Source organism: Agelaius tricolor, unplaced genomic scaffold (genome assembly GCF_023055355.1).
Source record: "Agelaius tricolor isolate 1412-34295 unplaced genomic scaffold, bAgeTri1.0.p SCAF_8, whole genome shotgun sequence".
Lineage (NCBI taxonomy): Eukaryota > Metazoa > Chordata > Aves > Passeriformes > Icteridae > Agelaius > Agelaius tricolor.
In genome coordinates, this window is record NW_027269268.1 from 7,805,257 (window position 1) to 7,823,541 (window position 18,285).

At 39.9% G+C, this 18,285-nt stretch overlaps 1 protein-coding gene across 4 annotated transcripts in view; it reads right to left on the reverse strand.

The window, feature by feature from the left end:
- The window catches only part of MAPK10 (mitogen-activated protein kinase 10), a 147,178-nt gene extending 132,071 nt beyond the window's left edge, over window positions 1-15,107 (reverse strand). For 2 of the 4 annotated variants that reach the window (XM_071431534.1, XM_071431537.1), the window contains exons 1-2: window positions 14,678-15,107; window positions 10,078-10,197 (exon numbers count right to left, since the gene is read on the reverse strand). In XM_071431534.1, coding sequence (XP_071287635.1) covers window positions 10,078-10,085 — 8 coding nt within the window. In that variant the 5' untranslated portion in view covers window positions 10,086-10,197; window positions 14,678-15,107. Of the gene's footprint in view, window positions 1-10,077; window positions 10,198-14,468; window positions 14,587-14,677 lie in introns of those variants that run through there. The other 2 variants (XM_071431535.1, XM_071431538.1) reach the window with 2 other exon arrangements.
- Window positions 15,108-18,285: the final 3,178 nt, after the last annotated feature.

Sequence of the window (18,285 nt, forward strand, 5' to 3'; positions counted from 1 at the left end):
CTTATTTATTCTGATGACTTACTAGCCTAGCAGAAGCTTTGAGCCCAAATATTTCTTTTTACTATAGGAACAAAGTGATTCTCTGCATGAATTTCATGTTATCCATCTGCAGAATAACACATTATTGGAGATGGAATACTGGCTTAAATCTCTCTTGACACCATGCTTTATTTTCCTGCATGGTAATAAAAAGCAGAAAGTTTTATTAATGTAAAACCATGAAATGTACCAAGAGATACTCTAATACTATTCACCATGAATATAGATTAACATTTTAGGGTTTATGGTTAGTTATATATTCATTAAAGTTACTGTAAACAATATCAGATGGAGGTGAAATAAACATGAAAAAAGCTCTCCATGGGTTGAGGTATATTCAACATCACAAAGCTCCTCATGTGCTCATTAAGTGCAATGATGTAACAGATATAAATCCAACAAAATGACACAGTTAAACATAAGTCTTCCTTTGTTTAAAACTCATTCTGCCTCTATTTTGCTGCATCTATCCCCATTCTGCCTCTATCTGGCTGCTGAGCCAGTTATCTTTACATATGCTTGTCCTTCAGAGCAGTGATACACAGTCCTTCCAAACTGCAGCTCATTGCTCCAACACAGAATTTCTGGAGGACAGGAACATTCTTCTCACAGAAAAACAGAAGGCATTCATAGCACTCTCTCCCTCAGATAACTCTCAGCTCCAAGTGGAAGCTCTGCACTAGAACATAAGGATCGAAAATAAATAACATAAATTTGAAGTGTCAAAAGCAAGTGCCTCACACAGGGGAAAAAAAAATCAGCAAGATAAATCCTGCACAACATAGGTACACTGCTTTCTTGCTGTCTGTTCTCCCCCTTCCCCATCCAGAGACAAGGTGCCCAGTGAAATAGCTCAAACAGCCACTGATTTCTGGTCTGGATTTACTGATTGAATAAAGGAACAACCCAAACAAGGAAATCTATTTCCTTTCCAGCATGGCCAATAAACAATCTCATCACAACCAAGCTTTTCCAGGTACAGACTTGCTTGTCTGAATTTGCTCTATATGTTTAGGCTGAATTTTTCTTTCGAAATTGAATTTTTATGGTAATGTTTTGAAGATATCATGTAACCCTCTTTCAAGTTTTTTACATCATATTAACTTACCTCCCTAAGCTGTACTAGAAACAAAACCAGCCTGCAGATCTAACCCAAAACCACGCAGTTGCTCTTCTGGGCATTCCATACATTATTACTTTGAGCATTTAGTTTGGGAAACACCCACTAAACCTTTTCAAGGACAGTTTCTAACACAGAAACTGCAAAAGATGCAACTGCAAAGCAACACAGCTGAAGAAGACTGGACACTGAAAAGAAAACTGAAAACAGGATGCAAAGGAGGTACAATGGTTTTGTCAGTAAGGCACAGAAATAAGAAGAACTTGATTCTGGAACCTGTTGTTATTACAAGCAGGTTCTAAAGCAAAGTACTGGCAATCCTGATGGATGAAGTAAAAAGAGCAAGCTTCCTTTTTTACATCCCTCCAAAAGTTCTGAATGAAATCCAAATGAGAGTTCTGCTGACCTCTGCAGAAAGATCCAGCACGCAGAGAACCATGTTAGTTGTGAAGATGACATGTATTTTAACACAGTGCCTAAATTGCAAAGCAAAAAAGAAGCAGTGTTTATCTAGAGCAGCAAGAAATGGAGTAGGTGGTGGGACAGAAGTGGTTCACATTACAAGATCAAAGCAATTGGGCTTTGTAATCCAGCAGGATGGGTAGGAAAAAACTGAGGCTTGATGACCACAAAATCTGTATGAGGCATCAGTGGGGAAGGGAGGATGTGGGCAGGGCTAGGTCAGGCTGCTCAGTGAGGACAGCCACTGTGAAATAGCACCAGGCCACTGCAGGGCTATTGGTTTATCTACTGAGCAAGTTTTTATTTTCTTTTTGATTGGAAGGGACCTCTGAAAGGTCATCTAGTCCAGTCCACTGCAGTGAGCAAGGACATCTTCAACCAGATCAGGTTGCTCAGACCCCCATCCAGACTGATCCTGAATGTTTCCAGGAATAGGGCATCTATCACCTCTAGACAATCTGTTTAGTATCTGCTCTAAATTGACCCTCCTTCACCTGAAAACCATTACCCCTTGTCCTGTTGCCCCTACTATAAAGCATCCACATCTTTCCTAGAAGTCCCTTTTCAGTACTGGAAGGCTCCCTTGGAGCCTTCTTTCTCCAGGCTGAAGCACCAGTATCTCAGCCTTTCCTAAGAGAAGTGCTCCAGCCTCCTGATCATCTTTTTGGCCCTTCTCTGGGCCTGCCCTGACAGGCCCATGTCTATCATGTACTGAGCTGGGTGCAGTACTCCAGGTGATGTCTCCCCAGAGAGGAGTAGGCCTGCTAATTGAACTGATGTGTGCTTGCAAATAATTAAAATTTGATCATCGAGCAGTACAAAGTTTCCTTGCAATATTTCCAGGTGTGAGGTCAGAGGTCAAATTCATTTTAGTAATGACCATTACATTGGATTTTGTTGCTGGCAGTCAAATCCTGACATAAGACTTAGAACATTAATGTTGTAATACATATATTATGTATACATTAATACATTAAATGTTGTCCTCTCTTTTATACTTAGAACCCAATAAAAATCATTGTAACATACAAGGGGCTACAGTTTGATTAAGCGTCTCTAGGGAGTCATTTTATGTGTAATTCTTTTTGTTGTTTTAAAAACTGCCCCTATTGCCTTCAGCCTATTAAAGCAGCATCTCCCTCCACCAGAATCAACCTTCACATTGTTTCCATGACCCCACCAAGTTCTGCTTGGTTTTGCATCTCTCTTATTTTCAGAGTAAACTTCAACAATGAGATGTGAAGGTGGCCCACAAGCCCAGAAAATCAAAATAAACCAGTTCAAAGCCTGAACGTTTCACTGAAGGCTTTTGAATACTTCAGTTCTGACAGCACTGCTTCCCATGTGACAGTTTGAGCTTCATGCTCTGTGTACAGAGCCACACATGGAACCTCAACCAACAACTGCCACATCTGGGTTTTGGCCCAAAGAAGCCAAAACCAAGCAGATATCCTTGTCTTTATTTTTTCCAAATTCTCAAAAGAAAAGCAGAGAACTGCACTACTGGTTTGTGACATTGAGGTCTCGATATATCACCTTCAAAACACTTTATGAAAGAGTTTGTAGACCATTGCTGTTTGTAAAACTATGCGAGTATTTTTTTTTATAGTGTTGTGTCATGGAAAACATCCATGGGATTCTCTTTGCACAGCTTGGCAGATAAAAAAATTAATTTTAAGTACAACAGCAAATCAAGCATTCATAATATGCCACAAAACATTTATCTACACACTGATGACTGAAATCTAACATAAAATTAATGCAGGCATTTAAGTAGTATTATGATTCACAATTAAGCTATGCATATCTTTTTCAGGAACATCTCAGAAAGAATTTTATGTTTCAAGAAAACCAGCATTAAAATGCAATTTTCTTTTTGACTTGCCCTTCAAGTCTCTGTTTTAAGAATTCAAGTCAATTTTTAAACACTGTCTCTGAATTTTTGGTGGTGAATCACATATATAGTGTTCATACTGATTTAAACTAGGTATGAAGAAGTGAAGTTAAAAATTATGATACACAGACATAGCAGTAACCACTTAGGCTCAGAGAAACAACTGCATTGAGAATACAAGGACAGGAACATTTGGATACCATTTTAGGTCATTATTTTACCTGGTTCTGATGTGTCACCAAGAAAAACCATCACAACATCCACTCTGTGAAGCAGGGTAATTATTTCCACCCTGCCTTCTCTTGTGTGCTCTATTTCAATCCTAACAGCCTATAAATCAAGAAAATCCTCCCATTCATGGTTTCTTTCATGCAGTGTTGGCAGGCCAGAATGGAGAGCACTGACACCTGCTTCAAGGAAAGCAGCCCCACTAGCTGGATACTTAACTGCAGTTGCATTTTTAAACAAAGGCAGTAAGGAAGCAAATCAGAAAGTCTCTGTAACCCCAGCTAATCCCAGAAAGAAGGCCCTGCCTTCCAAAGTGCCTTCAACCCAAACTATTGTATTACTCTACCTGCTGCACTGGTCTAGATAAAGCAGCTTGGAATAGTAACCATGCAAACACAAAGCTATACACAAAATAAATTACTCCACAGCCTGCTGTTTAAATATTACTTTAGCCATGATTTCATATCTGTTAGGAACAGAACATCTTATCAGAGTGCTTTTATACATTTATAGTATTTTTAAGGCCCCTGCATTTTTACAGTGGGTTCACCAGAATTTTTTTTTCCGCAGAATAGGGGTAATATGTATGCTCAATATCCCTTTTTAAAACAAATAATATTTCAGAATTTTCAATGCAACCAGAACTTGATCATCACATTGAATATCTACAAAAGATCTCATAAAATACATACTGGGCAGAAAATGGTGAATTAGGAAAGAGAATCTTTAAGACAAAGAAATAATTACTATGCCTAAAAAAAGTCAGACTGCCAGAATACAGTAGGACACAATAAGAAAACCATTGGTGATTGCTTATCTTCATCTTACTTTTCTTCTCCAAATATTTAGCTAATGGCCACTAAGGACAGAAGCCTTATCTAAATCGATTTTTCCTGTGAGACTACTGGCTGTTCTTGTATTCTTACTCTTCTTTAAAGTGATTAAAAACTGCCAGCCTCAGGAACTCTGATTTTTATAAAACTAATCTAGAGCTATTCAACATCCAACAGCTCAGGAATTCCTATTTAATAATTACACCTTCTCAAACTCCTCACTGGTGAATTGCTCCTATTAATTCTACCTGGGATTTGAACACATTAAGAATGCACAAGTACTGCACCGTGCCTGCAGTGCTCACTCTCTTCCTGCCAACCTTCAGTCTGCATCCAATGCAGGAAGGATACCAAGTGCTGTACATGAGGCTGGGGATGTACAATGAGTTGGAATGACCTCTGGATAACCTCACTCTTTTGGACAATCTTCCACCATGCATTTTTGCCTTTGTGCTTTCAAACCTGTCTGCCACTCTGCATCCCAACAATGATAGTTAAGAGAGAAGGAACATGACAATAATGTTGTACTTGCTGCATTGCACTGATAACCCCCTACACACCCTTGGCTTCTTTCACTCCCTTTTAGAGCTGGGAAATGACTGCCTAAGAGCTTAAAGCTGCTCACCTCATGCCTGTACAGCAGTTGGCACACTGCAGCCTTGAGCCAACTCCACCTAAATCCTTGTGCAGGGAGCAGGGATGCAGCAGCTGACGCTGCCGGCACTGTGGGTGCTCCTCCCTACAAGAGCAACACCCTTCACCCATAGCCAGGGCTCCTCAATCCTTCCAACACACACAGGAGCAGAGGAAAAGCTGGCAGTACTACATGGTATATTCAGGCTTCTGCTCCTGTTGACAAGCTGTGAGAAGGAAAGGCACTTTTGATAAGGACAGGCCACAAAGCAATAGGCACAGAGACACAGCACTGACAAGCCCTGAAGAGGAAGCAGGCAAAACCTTTCGCCCTGTGGTCACGAAATACTTCCCACCACTTTATAAAATATGGGTTTGCATGCCTTGCCCATTAGCAGAGCTGAATTTACTGCTGTCTTGGTCTCTTTTCCACCTTTCTGCTGGCAGCATTCCGGGTGTTTTTTGCTATTGATTTGGCATTTCCATTTATTCTTCTGCAGGCTATTAAAATTATTTTAACACAGCTCATAAGAATCACGCTGGAAAACTACTCAAAGGTTCAGAAGACATTTGTCTGACATTCTACTCCCATATTCCACAGCAATAGTCCTGGATATTCTCCATAAGGCTGGAAGAGGAGCCTGCCAAATACTGAACTAGCCTGGCAGGTGGTTCAGAGCTATTTTTTCCACCAGGAACTCAAAAAATACAGCAGACACAAATATTTCATGGGATATATTCACAGGTCACGCCAGACACAGGAAAGCATTAAGCTCATAAATTAAGCTCGCTCCTTTTCAGTAAGCTGAGACTGACATGTGGCAGAATAAAAGCATTTGGTCCAGCAGTATTCCAGAGCAAAACTAAACTAGAGATCCTTCAAACACAGACTGAATTTGTACTTGATTTTTTTTGATAAATTTTATTTTCACTTTTTAAATGTGCAAATAGCTTGACCTTTGCTGGGCCAGTTCAACTACTTGTACATAGGTACAACATATGGTATGTCTGTGTCTTTACAAGCATTAGAAATGCAGCAAATATTCACTTTCCAAATAAATAAAAAATATTTTTTTAAGACTCTCTGTCCCAAACATCTAAGACTCATGTTATATGATCTCAAAATTCCAATATGCCACTAGGGAATAATCTTGGTGGGAGGGCTGTACATTTCTGAAGCCTCACTCTTTCACATACTCAAGCTTCAATTTTTTTCAGTAATATAAACAAAAAGCCTACATTTTGCTAAAGGAAAGCTCAGAGTTTCTCACATGTATGTGATACTTAGCCCAGGGCATTAAAAAACCCCAAATACTGCATGAGTTGACAATGCTATATTTCAATGTAATTTAATTAAAATACTAATCTTAGGGGCAGTAGGAATAACTAAAGACAAACCAAGGATGGAGGGAGAAGGGATATGAATCAGAATAAGAGCTACTAGTATAAACCCACATAACATTATCTGAGTTTAAAGGGCAGTGAAAATACTCTGCAAAACAATATCCTGAGGACACAAAAAAGAAAATCCATATAAAGGAAAAAAAGAGAATCAACAACAACAACAAAAAAAAGCAAAGGCAGGAAAATTCCCTTTATGAGCATCTCCAGCGAGCTTTATTGAAATAAAAGGTGATCAAGTAGTTCTATAATCCAAAGTGAAGTCTATAAGCCAAAGTGAAGATCCCAGCACTTTCTGGAAAAAATTCAGTCCCCTTGAAAAGTAGAGAAGGTGAGTAGCTGAAGTGTTGTGTGTTAGAGCTCACTTCTGGAAAACCTTTGTTTACATGTAGCTGATCACATGACAAATAGCTTTTGGAAATAGGCTCAGGCAAGAGTCCTCCAAGGGGAAATGTGTTGCACATTACATGGCCATCATCAGTAACAGGTAGTAAGTTTTGACATTTATCATATGCAGCAAATTTAATATAAACATGGTTTTTCTATTAGGCAGAGGAGCAGAACACAAGTTTCTCAGAGAAAACTGTGCTCTGAGTTCCTCTGATTTTTTCTCATGCACTTAACACCTGTGAGGAACATAGAGGAACCAACACAATATTCCAAAAAACCATGTGACTGTAGTAGCAAGATACGAAGCCAAGACACTACAAAATAGATCCTCAAATGTTTTTTTCAAGCACTTAAAAAACTCCTCAAATTCCTTTATCCCAGGTACTTTGCTTCTCTGCATGGATGTAGCAAAACCTTTCTCTCACGTGGTTTCTTATAAAATTACTAACTCAGCTGTAAAAAACACCCATTGCCCACGGCACTAACATCAGTTTTTTGGTAAACAGAACATCCCAAGTTTTTCCTTGCTTGATCTTTTCTGTGATGAATATTGATAGGTACTTTTGTTCTCCAAATCCTTCTTTTCCTGACCTTTTTTAAAAGACTCTGGCAGTTAATTCAACTTCACTAATTATATGCTAATTTTTGTATGTGGTTTCTGATTTCACATACAATTTCTACAGTTGCAAAGCTTGTGTTTTCACCAACAGATATTGCTGAATGCAAAATAAAACTATATGATCAAGCTGTCTTAATGAGCAATATTAACTGGAGAGAGCCTGCACAGAGAGCATAAGCCCCAGATTTCATTTGCACTTGTTACACACATTTACAGAAGTGCATGCCTAGTTCCTATACAGACAGAGCTTTAAATCCATCAAATGCCTGGAGACACCTACAGATGTTTTTTGTAGCCTCACAACAAGACTTTACAGTCTTTAATTTCTGTTAAGCATATTTAACTAATTTTGCCTATTAATGCTGTGTCATCTGGGAGGAAACTTCTCAAGCAACTCTCTCCCTATGACATCTCTGAGTTCTTTTGACACATTTCATATGCTGCTTCTGAAAACCCGGTATTTGCACTGATTACCCACCCTAAAATCTAAATTGAGAAGAACAGAGCTGGGGGAGGTGACTTAGATGTGCACTGAACTCAGAAAATAACCTGGACTGAGACACTGGTAAATGCTTGAAATATCAAACAGCAAATATCAATAGCTGCAACATTAAGATAAAGACATCTTGGTGACCTGGGGGACAAATGATCAAGTCAAACTGCTTGTAGACAGCAGTTCCAAAATTAGCACTACATATACTGTGTTCCAAAATTAGCACTACGTATACTACCAAATGCAAAATCACCAGGAGTGGGGATTAGCATCAGCCAGCTTCTTAAGAACAATTTTTCTACTTACACAGCAATTTAATAATGTTAATGGTGAGAGGAACTGAGCTGCCATGACTATCACTTAATTGCATTAACATGTACAAAACACCATAAAAATTTCATGCAACGTCTGTTTTGCAACCATTCATCATGGACATGTTAACAAAATCCATTATTTGCACCACTCCATCAACTACCAGAAATCATACATACTTTGCTGTTGCCAGCTTATTTAAAGTTCTCATTATCTACAACTAGCAGATTATCTGTAGGCTCCTAAACACAGAATTAAAGCAAAATAATATTAATTTTTGTAAAAAATATGGTTTCAGGGTTCATTGTAAATGCAAAAGGCACCCAGACCCATTCTTATGCAAAAGGCTCAGTGTCACAGTTTCTAAAGCACAGACATTAAGCCAAGATGAAGGCTGTCTTGTTAACCAGAATTACCTTAGGACAATGGGCCCTAAAAGCCATAAGAAGTTAAAAATATCATAGTAGTAAAAAAGAGAGGTTATTAAGTTCTACATAAATGTACTGCTTCCATTGGATGTCCACAAGTCAAGGATGTGAGCATCCAGACTGTGACTCCTTATGCCACAAATCACTGTCCATGTCCAGGGTATGTCTTCTCCCCTTGGGAAACCCTCTAGATTCCAACAGAACACAAATTCTGTCAGTGGTGCTCTATAGGCACTGCTTTCTGCAACTCATCTCACTTCAAAGCAGTCAAATACATTCAACTGACACCTGTTTAAATCTTTTTCATCAGCTTCATCAAGGCTGAAAGTGTCACCAGAGCATTCATTTCATCACCCTTGATGGGTCATTTGATCACCCTACATGCCACATCTACAAGAGTTCTATCTCCCTACAGAAACATTTCAGTGTCTTGGAGCTACACCTTACTGGAGTAACACTTGCAGTTTTTGACAATTCTATTGAGATTACATGAGAAATCTGAAAACAATTCCTCATCTCCCAAAGGTACACCAAAACCATCCTAAAGAAACTATCAGGACCACAATGACTTATTATGTATGACATATGGATTGAAATTAATAGCAGACTTAAGACAGTTAAAGCTACAAAGTATTTTTTAAAAGACTATTTGATATTCATCATTGTTCTCATTATTTTCCTGTCCAAGAATAAAGACATATATGACAAAAAAAGTCTGTGATGACTCTCCCCAGACTTCTTCAGTCATCTCAAAGAGAAACAAAACAACCTTTCCTCTCCCCCCACACCAAATCTAAGAGATGGAAAACATTAGTTACAGAAATCAGTCCAAAATTGTGGATTTTGCGATAGTGAAACAGATTTTGCCATTTTAAATAGTGCTCAGAACACTGCATGTGTAGGGTCTTTTTTTAAATTATTTTGCTATATTAACACTTCCTCTGAAACCACATTCTGAATGTGCTCCATCTGATAACTGTGCAATGCAGAAATTATACACTTGGAAAACTCATTATAAGATGACAGCATTATGTTAATGTGTACTAAAAATTACTACAAGTTGTAACTTTAATTTTCCCTGCTTCCCCCCTCCAAAAAGAAAAAAATAAAAAAGGAAAAAAAATCAGCATGCACTTCAGCATTAAGCATCTTTTGGCTTTTTTTTTTTTTTTTTTTTTTTTTGCCAAGAAGTATGATTTAATAAGATAATACATTGTTGACTCACCACAGCATGTGCTATGTCTCATCTATAGGAAATAGTTCAAAGGCATCAACTTCATGCATGGGTTGCCATAGCTGATATTTGAGTCTGGCCTGCTGTTGGTACAGGTTTCTAATACTAGCCCTAAGCACAAAAAAAAAGAGAAAGAAATATTTGGGGTTTATTTTTCAATTCTAATTGACACAGAAAATTTCAGAAAACTAAACTAACCTGGAATATCATTATCTGCACATTATATAACAAAGAATTTAGATTTTTCCTCTGATAATACTATAATGCATCCCATTCAGGCAGTATTTGTACCATGAATTTCCTTTCTTCCACACAAAGAAGAAAGGCAGGAGACAGAAGATAATGTAGAATGAAATGCTGTTTAAATAGGAGAAGTGTGTCACAGTTATTCTCCCACCAGTAAAAAAGAAAAGGGAAAAAAAAAATCAAGGCCTTAGTGCTCAAGAGCACATGTTCAAGACTGTTCAAATTGAAACAGATGGTACTAAAAAAAAAACCCAACATAAAACTGATCTAAAATAATTATTTTTGTTTCTATAATATCTATCTTTCTCAGGCCAGATCATCAATTTTTTCTTTGGAATGAGGAAAAGCAGAAACTTCACCTATGACAAGTTGAGATATGGACACAGTCACCTGCCACCAATACCTGGGGATGGAAATTAAATTTGACTTGTGACATTATTAACAGCTTTAAAAACTGTGTGATATGGATACATATGGGCATCAGGAAAGGCCTGTGAATTAATGCTGTTTATCCAATAATCACCCTCTTAAAAACAAATAACAAAGCATGTGACAAAAAAGTTCAACTGAAAAGCACATGCAGCCAAGAAAGGTAAAGACAACCTCAAGAACTGTAGGAAAAAGCAAATGCTGTGGTATTAAGATCGTGAATAAGAGAAGTAACAACCAAACATGGTGGTCTGGTACCTAACCACTGAACAAAACAAAGTGATTACGATTAAGTATAAGGTTTGACCTATATACTAAAATGCTTTCAAGTATCTGAGAACTAAAATTTTGTACTAAGAACAGCAAATGAAAAATCCTCATGAGAAAACAACTACATAACAAAAAAGAGCCCAACTCAGGCTCCTGAAATCCCACCCTCAAATTACAGTTCCTAATTTGCTGGGCTATTGACCTCCTAGTGCAGAATCCTGGTGAAGCAGCTATTGACTTGACTGGAAGTCTCTTCTGGACCTCCAACTTTTAGTGATTATTACCTCACAAAAGTACCAAGAGAGTCCAACACAGTCAAAGATTTGTGTTAGATCAGGTCCTAACACATCCCAAATTTCCCATGTAACTGCTGTGATGTGAACAAGAGGCTGCATTCACAGGGTCATCAACATGGTCTTGTTCTTAGATGGGAGAAAAGCCCAGAACCTGCCTGAAAACGCAACAGTTGCTTTTCCTTTTTCTTGCTGTAAAAAACCACTGCCCTGTGCTCCAGGCACAGTCAGGAAGATCCTAGGGTACACTAAAGCTCATGAATTCACATCCTTTGTGTAGAAATGAAACTGAGAATGTACCACCACCACTAGTGAGTTCACACACCGAAACTTCTACCAAAAATCTCACTGTGTAAAAAACCAGTAAGAATGGAACATTTTGGGATCTGAATTCCCTGCCTTCCTCTTTTAGCAACTGGCCAAGACTGATTCTAAAGCTTGCCAACAAAGCTACAGCTATCAGGCTAAAACACAGTAGAGCAGCTCAAGAAGAGCTGTGTAACTTTCATAAACAGTGGAGAGGCGACCAGGAAATTCCATTCCATCCCCTCTACTGCTTTTGATTTCTACTTTAATCACTGGTGGTCCTTTCATGAGGGTTCATTTTCCTTGCAAGTAGCCTTCAAAACAGTAAGTGTGCAAGAATCATAGAAAAGGAGCACACACACACATACACTGAATATATATATGTTATATATTCAGTATATATATATTATATTTAATATAGTACATATATTAGTGTATATATATCTCCGTATATATATTATATATAATATATACATATTCAGTATTGTAGCCCAATGAAGACTTTCTCCTTTACTCCTGATGACATAACAGAGCAGCAAGTATGTTGATTCTGCAATCACTAGGCTTTCAGGACATAATTTCTAGTACTGTTATTATTGTAAGCTCAAAATGTAATCACTGGAATGGGAGGGGCTATGAGTGTAGAATGCTTGTGACAAAAACCCCAAAAATTACAAAAAACCCAAAAATTTACTAGGATTTAAAAATTTATCAACAAGCCGGTGATATTTTCTGTAATTTGGAATTGTCCAAGGAACTGGGTAGTATCTACTGAACAACAGTTTAAGAGATTGCCAATTTTAAAACTGGAGGCCTTTCCCTAAATGCAGCTTTTCTCTCTTCCAAGTCTTAAGAAAATTATGATGCTGTCTGCAAAAGCAATGCTAAAATCACCCTCCTTCGGGCCTGCTTTAGGCCTCCCTTAAATTGGATGAATTTTGCAATGAACTGTAAACTACAATGAACTTTATGACCTTCTCCAATACCATGGCAGTGAAATTTTGATAACTTGCTCTTTGCTCTCCCAAGCCAGATTTGGTACTGTAACACTATTTGAAGGTGTATTGATCCAGTAATGTTAAATCACTAAAAAACAGCTGCAAACATGCCAGCCACTGACAGCAGGGAAAAAAACCCCAAACCTACAAGAAAACACTCATCCCTGTCATCTGCTCATGTGTGTGCACCGAAGGAGCTTTTTAACAATGAGAAGGACATTTTCCAAGGAGGCAGACAAGCAGCTAAGTTAACTTATTTTTCATGGTAAGTGATTTCTGTCCTTATCCTATTTAGGAACATCCTTGTAATCTTAACCCTCCTCAACAAAACCATAATTACAACAGGAGCCCGAAAAATTATGCATACTCTGAAACAGCAGGAGAGAGCTATGAGCAAGAGTGCAGTTTATTGAGAGTCAGGGAAAAAGAATATTGTTTAATGGCTGAGGTCAAATCACCTTTGTCGTTCACATCCGCATCCCTGTAAGACAAAGTCATTAGCTGAGCCAACTGAAAGGGTATTCCTATGCCACCATTCCTAGCAGGAAGAGAGCAGACAGCCAGAGGACCATAGAAGAAAATACTGCTCCAGTGTTCCTGACCAGTGATTACACAGCATTGTACTGAAAGAAGGTTAAAACAGTGGGGGTTTGGTGCACCCCATTTTCCCCAAGGCATGGGGACCGAAGATAGGTTACACATGGGCAAAGACAAACAGCCCCGTGCCATACCTGCACCAGCCTGTTCTGTCTTAACCCTTCTCTTTTCCTAAAGCTGGGCTTGCAGGACAACCTTTGTGTCCTCCACCAAGCTGATTTCAGACTCCTCTGATTAGTTACAATATACTTATTTGCATTTTCCTCCCTATACATTTCTACTCCCTGCCATAATTTCCCTCAAAATTTGTATTTTCACATAGAGTCAGTTTTTCCCTGTAGAAGTCTCTGGTAAAACTTACAGTGAACATATCAGAGGAGGGGAAAGTTGCACTGAGGATATCAGGAAGCTATGCAGCAAAAGGAGCCCATGTAAACAAGCTGACAATCCCCCAGCACACGAATGGTGTGAAACATGCCCATCATGGTTCACTGGGAGCACAGCCTGCTTATTAAACAATGCTGTAACACTTAATTATCCAAGGCAAATTTCTATTATTTCTAATAATGTCACTCTGCTGTAAAAAACAAAACCAACATTTCTTCCTATAGCAGTAGCTTTTTCTGCCAGAGGATCTCTCTGCAAAGCAACATTGATTTCACTGCAGCATCTACAGATTGTTAATTCTCTTTTGCAAAATTACTGGCCCATAGCTTGCTGTAAACACTTCTCCTGAAAGCTCTTGTGGTTCTGTTAAACCCAGTGGGCTGAGTTGCTCACTTGAATCCAAGTAATGTGGAAGAGTGATGATTAAAGGCTACTTTCTTAAAAACAACCCCCACCCCCACATCCAACAAGGTCCGTCAAACACTTCCACATACACACTTTTTTTTTTTGCATTCAGTCGCTCTGCAAAAGGCTAGGACTTCTGTCCTTTGAATCTTCCAGCTCCTTGTCCTCTCTTTATTTTTCCACATTCAAATTTTTCACAGCTGTGTACGGATGGACTACCATATACCCCTCACAGCACCCTCATCTTTCTCCTGAAGTGCAAGCCAAGGCACCTCCTTCCCCCCAAAGCCCGCAGGCAGCGTTAGAGGCGATGAGGCTGAGTAAAGCCCCGGTGTTTACAGGAGCCAGCTGGTAAAGCAGCAGCACCACAGTGTCATGCCCGGTGTGCCCCTGCCCTGCTCGCACGGCCGCCGGTCACCCACAGCGCCCCAACATTACCGCTCGTACCCACCCGCACACAGACAGGAAAATGATGCTCCTCCGGCCACAAAATGGACAGGTGCAGCCTTCTTGCTTCGCTTAGCAGTTTACTTCATTAACCTCTCTCTCCCCCTCTCCCCTGCTTTAATATTTTTTTTTTCCTTCTCAAGCAGCAATCAATATTCATCACCCCACCCTGCGAAAGCAGTTAGTCAAAGAATATTAGCATCAGCCACCTACCATTCCTTGCTCGCCAGCTATTCTCTTCGTCCAGAAACCTTTTCCCCAAACTGCGACTTTAGGTGGTATTTTAAAATCACATTCCAAACAGTGCCGAGGAAAAAAAATAGGCTATTTATAATAATGGGGGGGGGGAAAAAAAGGAAAAAAAAAGAAGGGGAAAAAAAAAAATGGGCAGTTGGTTTCAAGGTAAATCACTGTATTCCTTTAAAGAACTGAATAAATGCCTGGGGAAGAGGGTAGAAGAGAACAGAAAAAGGGGAGGCAAAATGTCTGATAATAATGAAATAAAAGGGGAGGGGGGGGGAAGAGTGGCTTGCTGAATCACGCTCTTTCACTGCCTGGAAACCATTGTGCAGCGTGATGCTGGCTGTACCATTGTGGAACCTACCAGAGGAGACAGGCAGAGAGCTTGGGGAATGGGGCTGCTATGGCAACTGAAAGGAGCACACATGACGTCAAAGCACACAGAGGTCTCGCAGGGGGAGGGAGAGAAAAATCTAATCTGCAGCCACAGCCACGGTATCTCCTGGAGAATCAGGGGATAGAGCAGTCTGCAAAGGGAAGCTGAGCGGCCTCCTGTAGCACTCACCAGCAGCAGCAGCTCAGACATCTGCAGTACAGAGGGAAGGTGGTAACAAGCAGTGTGGATCTGCTCTTTTGTTTACATTAGCTGCTATACAAACACATAAATGCCCATCACCCTAAAAAAAACGCAAACATTTTTAAAATTCAATCAAGTTTCAGCCTGGGAGAGAGATTTTAAAAAATTATAAAATTACAACACATCTCCTCCACAGCTATTGAACACAGCTACTGCTCAAAAGAACAAGCAGTGCAACCCTTGGACTCCCTCAGAAGCCCAAGGACCTGCTAAAGATCTCCCCACCAGCAGTAGGCTGTGCCCACTGCTAGACTGCCACAAATCCCACTTCTAAAAACCACCACTGCACAGAGGAACTATTGCATTTTTTGCTCACAGAACCAAGCAGAGTTGGTGATGACTTCTGATGCCCTCCAGTTTAAAAATTAAGCAGATAACATTTCTTCTGCACATGTCAAACTGCAGGATGTCTTCTCTCTTCTGACATAAAACAGCAAAGAAAGTACATAGGAAAAGTACTACACTTCCATGAGATTTAGGCTGGGGTAAGAGCTAGTCAGAAATATTATCATACAATCATAGAATGGTTTGAGTTGGGAGCAACCTTAAAGATCATCCAGTTCCAATGTCCCTGGGCAGGGATGCAATTGATTTGACCAGATTGCTCAGAGCCCCACCCAACCTGGTCTTGCACATTGCCAGGGATGGGACATCCATTCTTTCATTCATCTTTCATCCGCCCATCGTTCTTAATATCTAACCTAAACTTCCTCTCTTTTCAGTTTTAAGCCATTCCCCCTCATCCCATCATTCTAGGCCCATGTAAACAGTCCCTCTCCATCTTTCCTGTAGGCTCCCTTCAGGTCTAGAAGGCCACAGTTAGGTCACCCCAAAGACTGCTCCAGGCTGAACAATCCCAATCCTTTTTGCCTTTCCTCCTATTATGGTGACATTCTATCTTGCCAAAAATACCCTTTCAAAGAACCAAACCATTTTCTTCAGTATATCAATTTCATTGGTCAAAAAGAACACCAAGGAACTCATTGCAGCTTTCTGGCCACTGGTCTGAATATTCCACAGGTTTTGCCACACCCAGAGGCAAACACAGTCCTGTGTGACCAGGAACTCAAACACAGAGGTCATCTAACCCAGGCTGGGTAACTCCTGCTTTTCTCAGGGCCACCCAAGTGCCCTAAGCAGCCCATACACTGACATATGGCATGACACATAAACATTTAAATCGTTTAACCTGGCTACAGACCAAGTGAAGTCAATGGCTGTGATGGGCCCCTGAGTTATTGGTTGCCCATTCTTCCCTACATACACCACTCCCCCTTCTCCATCAGCCTGTTTCTTATCTTTTGCAGGTGAAGGTTTTTGTTTTAATTCATGCATCTTTCCTACATACATAAATAATACATAAATACATGCATGAAGGTCTGAACACATTTAGTTGTAGCGAGAAAATATTCTATAGTTCCAACTTTCACACAGCTGCCTTCCCCCCCCCCCCATTTACTTAACAGCTCCACCACAAGCCAACAATCACCACAGAAAGGCCTCCCCACACTCCACATATTACTAAGAGAAGATGTGAAGATGTCCTGCCATTGTCACCAGTGCCCTGTGGAGGGACAAAGGGCAGCAGGGCACAACTTCCACCACAGTTTGTGAACACCTGGACAGTAAAAATAAACAATATGCCAGATACTTTTAATGTGTCAAGCTACTGGTCTCAGTACTGGTCTTCTTCAACAATTCACTATTTTTAGGTAAAATACCAGGATGAAATTACCTCTCTGATTTTTTTTTCTTAAAATATATCAACACACATATTTTTCTGCGTTACAAAAAACATTCAGCATACAATAAATTTAAGTTTCATAGGAAAAAAACAAACAAAAAAACCCCCAAAAAAACCCCCAAAAAAACCAACAACCCCACACTATTGTGTGAGTCAGGAAAATACCTTTGAAAATACCACTAACTGACCACTCACTGGTGCAGAAGGGATTAAGGGTGGCTGCTTCTGACATAATTACAGGAGTGGGGTTGGAGAAACAGAGAGGAGACAGAGAGCCTAAGCTTCTGCAGCAGCGACAGAAGCTTTGGAGTACAATTAGGATACTTGCCCTTGAAACAATGGAAAATAATGGAAAATAATGGAAAATAGTGGCTTTTCAAATGCTTCTTTCCCCAATGAAGAGATGCTGCTTCCTCAAGCTCAACACCAATTCTCTCCACATTCATCATGGGTGATTTCAGTGTCCTCCTGAGATGCTTTACTGGCTGGTCCAAGATACACCAAGATGCCACAAAATGCATTCCACACTGGAATCAGGCCTCAGCTAAACACTGTAATGGCCTGACACAGTGCATCAGACTGGCATCAAACAATTTAAACAGATCATTTTTGGCACCAGTTTCCCAGAATAGCTGCCCAAGTCTTAACTGGTGGCTATGCTCTCTGTGACAGGTAAGGCCAGAAGTGGGTATGGCCTAAATTTAAGGTTGACTGGATGTGAGCAGATGTTTACAGCACAAAATTAGCTACAAAGGTCACAATGAGCCAACTTAATTAATTTCAGCTAAACTCTTGGACCTCCTCTTTGTGCCTCTAAAGCATTCAGTGTTGGTCCTCCTTAGTACAAAAATAATTTCATTTCAAATGCAAATTCTGCATACAATTTGCAACCCAGGAGATGAAAGCTGGACTGTACCTCTATCACTGATTTTCATGAGACACTGGGAGCACATTTCTTCCAGAGCCTGCTGCAAGGATGGCTGAATGTAGCAACTCCTGAATTGCCACAGTTTGCAATCCAGCACATCAAAGCAATCTCAGCTTGGTGACGGCTTAATGCAGTGGGCTGCAAACTGTGATGGTTTAAGAGCTGTTACACACCCCCTTCAGCTCTGCCTGCCTTACAGGGGTCATATTGCTCTGAATCACATTAAATTAAAGCCACTACAATAAAATCCTAGTGAGCAAGCATCTTCATGT